This window comes from Falco cherrug, chromosome 8 (assembly GCF_023634085.1).
Source record: "Falco cherrug isolate bFalChe1 chromosome 8, bFalChe1.pri, whole genome shotgun sequence".
Lineage (NCBI taxonomy): Eukaryota > Metazoa > Chordata > Aves > Falconiformes > Falconidae > Falco > Falco cherrug.
In genome coordinates, this window is record NC_073704.1 from 5,071,393 (window position 1) to 5,081,553 (window position 10,161).

Sequence of the window (10,161 nt, forward strand, 5' to 3'; positions counted from 1 at the left end):
AACACCATACTGTAGATTTAAAGCCAAAGACAGGAAAAAAACATATTTTTTTTTAAAAGAGCCTCTCATGAACATAGAAGTGTTTTCCAAGACAATATTAATTCTATTTTCACTGCTTACAGCTGAAGGAAAGCATGGGGGATGTAGTTCATTCTCCTTTGATGCTCAGCATGGCTATTACACTGAACATCAAAGGAACAGTGAGCAATGCTTCCCATATTATCCTTTAGCTGTGCTCGGGTGAGCAATTGCTTCTCTCGTGTCTGTTTGAAAAAGAAGCTGCAATTTTACTCTTGCCTCTTTTCCTAAAAGAAAATGGAAAGAATGAAAAGAGAAGCAGCAGCACAAAGGGAAAGAACAGAGGAACATAGAAGTTTGCAGCAGACAGCCTGCTAGTGCACCAACTGGTCACTGGGTGTGAACTGTGGGGAATTTCAGTGGGAACTAATTATGTCCAGAAGTTTTCCAAGAGCTGCCAGTGCTGAATTGCTGTGGGAAGTAGTTTCCAGGCGCAGTTCAGCCTTTCACAGCTACTGCTGTGAATATAGACAGGATGTTCCTGTGATTCTTCTGCCCTGTGCAATGCTAGGGCTGGGAATAAAGTGGAGCCTGAAGCCACCATAGCAGCCGACAGAAGTTTTGCACATGGAAGGAAATATTTTGCTGCCTGGCAGGAAAGCAGAGGTGCCTGTGCCACCCTCCAGGGTGGGATGCACAGTGACTGAAAGAGACAAACCAGTCACAGAAAGGGACAGGTTTCCTGTGGCTGCGGACAGCTTTGTATTACCCTGAAGGCCGTTCTGGTACAAACTCAACCAAAGCCTTAAATCTACAAGTCTTATCCCCCATTTCTTGAAAGTCATTTGAGTGCCCCTTTAGCTACAAGAAAAAAATCTAGGCTTTCAAAATAAAGGAAAACATTCACCCTTAAAATATGTATCTTTTCATTATCATCACATTCTTCCTGTTCAATGTCCCCCCGCAAGCTGTTTCCTCCCTGGCAGCCACCTCTTCACAGGGTACTTGTGTGAATCAAAGCAAGACAAGAAATGTGCAGGCGTTGTTAAAGGAGGTACCGTTTTCATTCTCATTCTTATAGTTCATGTTTAAATGAAGGGTTTGACGTAAATGAGGGAAAATGGAAGTAGTCTTTTAGCTAATCTGAAAGGCATCTCCTCTGCTAAACTAAACAAAGCCAGAAGTCCCAGAGCTGAATTTTATCCAAACTACAGGCAACAAGCGGTTGTTGTTGGAGGGGGTTATATCATGTTTTCCATTGTCATTTTGACATGAAACAGGCAGAGGCTTCCACTTCGCAAACTTGGAGACAAGAAGATTGGCTCTGAAGTCAAAATAAATAAATTAAAGCAGTGTTTGGAAGAACGTTAGGTTTTCTCAAAGCAAAATGGAGAGAACCTTTCCTACGAAACACAAGATGAGAAAAAATAACGACTGCTTGAAAATATAAATGGAAAATATAATCTGCTGTGCCTCTGTGTATAAGATGTATTGCTCTACAGTTAATGACAGTTCATTCTGCCTTGCACCCTTTCAGCATTTAAGATAGGATAAGCACACCTCTCCATCTGTTATGCTTACAGAAAAGATTTTCTGACTCCTGTAAGACATAATTTTTTACTCTCTGTGGAAATTGTAAATTCATTAGCCACAGCCTAAAGCAATGTAAGTGTTAATCTTTGAAATGGTTATACAGTCTCAAAGCAATGTGAGAAATATTAATGGCGTGGTCCATACACATAAATATGGAAACCTATTTCTCTGAAAAGCAAAGGGTCTGACTGTGCTAAATGGAGAAAAATCAGGAAATTATGTGGGAGTTCTTTATAGATTTTTCCAGGGACAAAGCACTGCTTGTCAGAGATGCTGTAGAAAGGACAGAAAGTAAAGCTTCACAATCCCTATGCATGGAAAGATTCAATGGAAGCAAGAGAATCCATGGAGGAGTAGCTGTCCTGCAGTAGTCGCTAAGTCGGAGTGCTGTATCTAGTAGCAGCATGGCCATGGAGAGCCAAGTGGAGTGAGTCACCACACAGCATCTCTGCAACAGAGGTAACATCACCTCGAGCAGCGCAGCCCCAAACAGCCTTCTCTCCAGGAGGAATCCACTGGATCCCCTGGACTTGAGATGGGCAGCATGCTGAGGGCCAGGGGCTGCAGCACTCTTCTGTACCTACCCACACTACCCTCAACACCTTGAGCTGAAGGTATAGAAGCAAAATAACACTTCTTGTGCCGCTCCTGGAGCAGGAATCACGTCTGTGCCCAGTTCTCCTTCTGTACATGGTGTATTATCACAGATGTGTCAAAGGAGGGGTAGGCTGGCGAAGTATTGCAGCAGGCAAGATGATGACACTAAATTTTTTGTTCCATTTTGGGTTGAAGGTTATTTGTCATCTGCCAAAACCCAAAATCTGGATGCCTCAAAGCTGTAGACATACAGATGGTGGGTACTGAACTCTAAACCATGTTGAAGTTGTGCAATCTACAATTTGCCAAGCTACCACAAGGAGAATAAGCCAATAGTCATCATGTTGAGTCAGAAAAGATTCTATAATACCCTTTTCAAGTCTAAGTTTTATTTCCCTGGGTGATAATATATTGAATTTTGCTCCATCACAAGACATTTCTGCAATGATGTGGGAATCTAATCCAGCTAGTTTAGGACCAACACCCCCACCCCCCACCCCCCCATTTTCTTAATACCATATCTTTTGCCTGGTTTCTTAAACAAGAATGACTAAAGGACAGCATAATCTGGAGTATTAATGGGCATAACCATTGCACTAATTTCCAATTCTGTGGGTTTTGACGGACTATTACTTCAAATCAACAAATTAAAACTGGCAACTGTTACAGCAGCTGTGGCTTGTGCTCTTCTCCAGACTACTAACCTACCACAAAAACATCAAGAGCATTACAGTTTTCATGGTGCCCGCCAGCCTGGGAAAGCACGCTTTGTTATTGTTTCCCCCTACTGGTAGGCTGAACCTTTCAACTCTGAAATCTAAAATGCTAAATGACAGGCTGCATCATTTCCGTCACTGACCTACAGCATACTTTCCCAATTATGAAGCCAGGTATATCCCATTTTCTGCACTTTTCTGATCAGGAAAAAGTTCAAACAATAATAGTACATATCTGGGACAACAACTAATAGGTCAGTCCTGTTTATCAGCCACTCTGGGAAACAAAAAAAAGAGATAGTAAGTCGCTCCTTCCTTTCTCTTGAATAACATTAATTAAAGCTAACACCCAGATTTTGCAAGGGACACCTGGCTACCTATTTCAAACCTCAAAACTTTGGCAGAAGCTGGAAGAGGAAACAGGATCTGTTTGTAATCTGCAGCAGTAAGAGGGGAGAAAATGTAATGACTCTGACCGAGGCATCAACAGCGATATTCATGCCAGGGACAACACCCTTCTACCTCTGCCTCTTCCCTCGTAATAAAGCGGTGCACGTTTCCAACTCCACCTCCTCTTTTAAAAAAATCTGTCTACATAGATTTGGTCTCAAATCAAAAACAAATCTGGAAAATAATGAAAGGGATATATAATGGTCTCATTTTCCTAAGGCTAATATCTTCCAGGGATGTGTGATCTAAAATGTGTTTATGAAATTTGTCGTATTTCCAAGAACATATATATAATGCTTAGAGGGGGGTGGATTCCCCAGGCTTTCATTTAGCATGATTTTTCCAGACCAGAAAGGAATGTTTCAATTTTCCTAAGTACAACCTTGCCTGCCGTGTGCATTGTAAAAAGCAGTTAGGAAAAATGGAAGAGCAGCATTAGAGCCCTGCTCTTTCATACCTTCACAGAGTCCAGGTTACTTATGATGGTGTAATTATCTTTTGGCACACAGACATACATCATCTGGTTTTACCTTTAACATTCTGGAGGGGGACTTTTCTGTGTTACCAAAGCCTCTGAGGAAAGATAGTTGCGAGTGTCATTAGCAGTACCTTTAAATTAGCTAATTTATCAACAAGAATGCAATATGTGCAATGTTGCATACAGGTAAGTGCTAAAAATGTCAAGTCCGGCAGTTTCACAGATACACTGCGACTGTGCAGTACCCATCTACTTCATTACCTGTCTAACCCTTTCTGATTAATGAAAGAAGAAAGCAAAATGGTTAAAAAAATCTGTTGGTAAGTTTTCCTAAAATATCATCCTAAAATCATTCCTAAAATATCATAAAAACCCCATCAACCCTTCTTTTCTGGGGCATCAGAAGTGGGCGCTCAGCAGAAGTTCTTTGCACGCTGCCTTCTGAAACCTACAGATAGCAGTTATATTTCATTTTAAAACTTCTGTTTGCTAAAGAAAGCAATATGAAAGGCCAGGAAGTCTTCTCAGAGATATTTTAGGATTCAGTCATTACCTTAGAAATGAGCCTCCTGAACAAACATCCAATATAATACTTACACTGCAAGGAAAACACTACATTACATTAGAACAAAAAAATATTCTGAATAATAGTAATGAAAGGTTTCTGGCTCTGCTCTTACACTGCTTTTAGAGCTGTAGACTTTTTCTGATGACCTCAGTGAGGTTCCTCAAGGACTATGGGGTGTATGTAGGAGAAGTGTCAAGTTCCAGGTGACTGAGACATCCCTTAACCCTCTTAGATGCAGCTGACACAGGCCCAAATCCATCTGACCTCCCTTTTGGCACCAAAGGCAGCATAGCTGTGCACGTGCTTCCTTTGTAGTCAGTGGAAATTGCCAAATACCTCCGGTCTGTCCAGCTAAAATTTATTCTGTCTTCTGGAAGTAGCTGTCTTGACTGACTGTACAAACTCAAGATAAATGGGATGAATGCAGGCTGTAAGGCTAGCAAATGCTTGCACGAATCCTGCTGGCTTGGGTAGTGGATAGATTTCTTTCCTAAAGCAGCATTCCAAGTTCTTACACTTTTGGGTAGTTTAATATGCACTTAATATACATTGCTGGAATCTGAATCATCTGTCATGTCTGAAGCACCAGCTTCATGTCATGTCACCCACCTGGAGGCATTTTATCTTGAGCATGGTCAGAGCTTGCAAATGCTTCACACTACCTTGGCACACATCAGGAGACCTGAACTGCATCAAGGTGATTTCATTTGCAGTCTAAAAGCATCCTAGTGGGCTACCAGGACATGCAGCTTTTGTTTATGGAAGTCACAGAAAATTCCTTGTTCCACAATATCCAGATCCCAAGCTTTTGCAGAGGTTCACCCTGAGGCTGTATTCAAATCTCCATTCCTAGCTATTACAGCGAGACAAAGAAACATATAGCCCAGAGATACATCTGACTATCCTAAACTTAGTGTATACTGAGCAATTTCCTTAATATCTTGCCAAGTCTTGTCTCCTGGCAGGCTCTCCCAAGGAAAATTTTATATTGACTTACATTTGATACTAACCATATAAACATTTTTCTTGACAAGAGAGAGCATTTTAGCATGTCTGGAAATTCTCTTTTGAATCGTGGAAAATTTGGTTTCCCAGCCCATTGCTGCCCTGCACATGATTTAGTGATGCTAATAAGCAACTCCTTCAGTTATTATTTTCTGTGAGAAAAGCATATTCAAATGTGTGGAAAGGAACATTCCAAACAGAGGACAGGACTAGATACTTTAAGGGATAACTGGTGTATTATCAGTGTCTCTGTGCAACCTCATCCTTGTAAGTAGTATGGAAGTTAGCCCAGTAATGAAATGTTACCACACAAGAAACAGGAATGTGGCAGAAAAATGAGAATACTCCCTCACACTTCGTTTGTATATTGTTCTTCTACCCAAAAATTACAATTTCTTGAGTCAAATAAGTGTTGCATGTCAGAAACATCTAGGGATATGACCAGAGCGAAGGAAAGAGACCTGGCACTCAGAGGGGATTTGCTTAATGGGAAAAATAAAACTGATTTTAGAAGTATCCTTCTTTTAGAAGGATAAAGACCTCCTTAGTCCTTAACCCTCTGAAGATACATAGATATATACACACACACACACACATAATGCATATTAAATATATGCAATACGAGTATCATTTGATGCTGTAAGCAGACAAAACACAGCATACATTTGGCTCAAAGTCTGTAATATTTTCTTCACTGAAGAATATTGAAGAGAGAGTTTATATATAGGAAGGGCAGAAGCAGAAAAGCTCAGTTCACAGTGTATGACGTTTTTTCTCTACAGAACATCTTCATATGCATTGTGGGGTTGTTTTAAGATACTTTACAAGGCTTAGCCATGCCTGTGCTTGGTGAGGGGGCTGGTATTTGGGCATGCTGCTGTTGCAGATGTAGTTACCTGATTTGCTCACGCACAGAGCCCCCTGAGCTCCAACTGCTCTGCTGCCAGGAGCCTGCTGGTGGATTCACAGCCACCCCTTCAGCAGAGGTGCCTTTCCAGGTACGCTGAGGCAGAGAGGTTTGCCGTGAAATAGCTAAAGTAATCTTTTTTCATGATTTGTATCATACAGAGTAGGGTAGGGTATGGTTTTAAACGCATTTGTCTTTCGTCTCCTGCACTACAGTTTATTTGGCTGCTTCTTTACCAAGTTACTTGTAATGTTATTCATTGCCTCAATGCAGGAATAAATCCATTGCTGATCTTTTATATTTACAAGAAAAGATGTTTTATCTTAAGGAAGGTCTGGTTTACAATGTCTGGCAAGCAGGAACAGAGCACATCCAAAAAAGGTCAGCTGTACTTGTGGAATGTCATCTGTTTAACTTAAATACTCATACCACACTTATCTGCACTCTGTGTTGAGTTATTGTATACAAAGTATTCTTTTTCCCCTCTAAATTCCACATTCACTTGGGTTTTGGTGTTCTTGCTCTCTGTAAACATGCACATACATACTTGCACAGACTCCCAGATACCATCAGCTGCTAATCAGTCTCATGAGGGACCGAAACAGCCTGCAGATGCACAACTCTATTTCAGCTGAGGGAATTAATTTACCCTCCTGCTTTATGTCAAAGTAAAAATCCCATAAGCTGACATATTTTCCTATCTCGTTCTTAAAAAATGTTTCATCCAAACTGATTAGAAATTTCAGGCTGTTTTCCACACGCAAATCGTTTAAACAAACCCCCACGCTGCCAGTGGAAAACACACGAGTACAAAGGAGAACTCCAAATAAAAAAGCTGGAAGCACAGACTTACTGCTTGTGACAAATAACTTCCAGGCAGCACAGAGCTAACAGTTAAAATGTTATTCCAAGAGTCAGAAATAGCTTAAAAACTCTCCCGTGTCTGTAATAGGAAAGCAAGTAAGAACAAGAACAATTGCAGCTAAGGCAGACGGCGCCGTACAGTCCTTTTAACCACAGCAGAAAGCAAAGTGAAGAGAAACCTTTGGGATGGTAATGCAAACTCCTGCAGCTTCCAGCTTCAGCATTGGGTGTCTGACTGCTGAACTACTGAAGGAAAAGTGTTCTGGTGAGATTTGTGACTACGCATTTCTTACAAGCTATTAAAATCATTGGTGAAAATAAAAATAAAATAAAAACATTAAATCATAAGAAGCTTGAATTACTCACCGTCTTGTTGTGCCAAAATAACTGAGGGTTGAAACACGGCAAGAATGAGCAAAGTTACTTTTTGCACAAAGCTCATCATGTCTAAATATTAGACATGAGACTCTCTGTGCAAAAATAAAAAGGGGGGGGGAAGAAAAATCTATTCAAAATAGCAACATCGGTTGTTCCCTGCCCTTCCAGCACCGGGCCATGTACAGAACTCAGCCACAAGCATTCCCCAGCTTTGGCCTTAAATAGGAAAAAAATTGGCTTACTTTACTTTTCCACCCCCTTTACTGAAACATGAGAAGAAGACCCATCCCCTAACAGTAAATGAATGATTAATATTTCTCTTGGCTTTGCAGAAGAATAAAGTCAACTAAACAAGATACACAGCACATCTGGAACTTTTGTGTGCATACAAAATGCATACTGAGACTGTACATGAACAGTTAGTGTGCGCTATATGAGAGAGAGAGAGAGGCATGTGAAAAAAGAGTCCTGTGGCAAAGTCTCTGTGGTAAAGCATTTTTTCATGGTAATTAGGAGTCAATGGGTACAGCCCCAAGAGGGTTTATAATTCTTAGCGCTCCCTAACAAAGATAAAAGGTAAGTACCTGACATGCCACAGACTGAAAGAATCCCAGAAGTGGAGGAGCAAACCTGGGTAATTCTGCTGATGGGTAATCAAAGTTAATGAAAAGGAGGTCTGAACATTGCAATGCTTCTGTTCCAGTGCTTTTCTCACCATCTCTGCCTCATGCCATGATTTTATGTGACCTGGGGAGAAAGCAAACATTTAATAAAATTATGAAGAAAACAAGATCTCAAATCAGAAGCGCCAATCTCCCGACTAAAACTTTTCAAATAATTCAGTTTGACGCTGTCATTGCAACATTTGAAAGGAATGCAGAACAAGTACTACCTTTTTCTTTACTGTTCGCACCTCAAACAAGAAAGTATAATGGACAAAAAAAAAAAAAATCTGGAGATTGCTAATCCCTTTTAAGCCTAGTTCTTTCTTTATTCCCTGCAAAACTTTACCAAGAATAGGATCAGAACACACAAACTTATTTCCCAAGTATAATGGCTTAACAGGTTTTGTTACAAACGTAGTTTTGCTGGGAATATGGCTTTAAGTACATGTTTGGGAGACTCCAAAGTGAATGTAGAGAGCTGTGCCAGCGTGCATCTCTGCTAAAACAATGACCAAACTAATTGCTGCTCTCAGTCGATTGATTTGATCCAGATCATTAACTGCAGGAATGCTCATTCATTTGTTCTTAAGTGTTGCTGAGATTACAGTGACCCAGGGAACCATCCCACCCATCAATAATTCATTAATGTCACGAACTGTCATCCCCAAAAAGGGACCTCTGTATGCATAACAAAATAAGAGCAGTTTGAGGTTACCTTTTAATCTGATAGGTATTGGATCTCATTTCAAAACCTATTTATCTGATATACATTTGTACTTAAACTGGAAAGTCCTTTTCTGCTGGGGTCACCTGAGGTGGAAAAGGTTGAAGTATGAAAAGTATGAAAAGACATTAAATTAATTTGATGCCACTCTCAACATACCCTGAGGTTCTCTTCTATGTCTTACACACTCATAAACTATGAATGGCTTGATACGTTTCCAAGGAATTACACACCACTTTTTTGCATGAATTAAATACCTCCCAGTTTTCCACATTGTCTGTGTTGGGATGGCAGAATTATTTCATGCAGTTTTAGGTTTCCATATCCAGTCTTACACTACTGAACAGGTTATTTGGTTTAGAAACTCCAAGTAGCTACAATGAGCAGACAGATAACCACCTCCTGTTGAGCTACCCCAAAACATAAACCAAAATGCTTCACATTTTTATGCACAGGCCTATAAGGTTTTCTTCTCTTTTGGAGTTATGCTCAGGACATAAATTAGAACCACAATATCTAATAACACCTGGATTGATTTGTTTGATTCTCTTCAATAAAAATGTACAGACCAAGCACTGGATCCAAATCATCGTCAGGTATGGCATAAGAATTAAACTAAACTAACTGTTCAGCCAAATTGCATGCAGATCAGTTTTTTATTGCCACTCTGTTTTCTGTATTAATGCCTACATGTTTGTTACAGTGAGTGTTTAATTTTCGGGAAACTTAATGAATGTTACGTGGTAGTGTTCACATTTAAATAGCCAAGGAAAAATTCAAGAGAAAATTGATCGCAGTCTTTGACTTAAAGCCCCTTCCAGATCGAATTATACATTTTTTTCAGCCCATTTGACCACAATAAACATTTATCTACATTTCTTAAGTTTATCCTTTCAGAAAAAGAGAACTCTTCCTGTGACTCCATTATTTTCACTAACACTTCCCTTCAAATTTTACAGAAAAACATCTGATTGTTCGAGTAAAATTTCAATTCTAAGAACAGTTCTGGATTGTTCACTTTGGATATTAAACTAGTCTCTAACTAGATTATGAACCCAGGTTTACCCGTGACACATCTCCCATAGGTGTTGGAGTATCAATCTATGTGCTTGCATTTGTACAGAAACGAATCCTGAGGTTTCTGTATAGAAGCATAACCAATATCACTTAATGTTTGCATCCCATAAAACCCAAAATA

General features: G+C 39.9%; 1 protein-coding gene across 1 annotated transcript in view; it reads right to left on the reverse strand.

Moving 5' to 3' along the window:
* Positions 1–7,777, reverse strand: part of COL3A1 (collagen type III alpha 1 chain) — a 52,920-nt gene extending 45,143 nt beyond the window's left edge. Inside the window, exon 1 of the mRNA XM_055718614.1 lies at positions 7,563–7,777. Coding sequence (XP_055574589.1) covers positions 7,563–7,641 — 79 coding nt within the window. The 5' untranslated portion in view covers positions 7,642–7,777. The remainder of the gene's footprint in view (positions 1–7,562) is intronic.
* Positions 7,778–10,161: the final 2,384 nt, after the last annotated feature.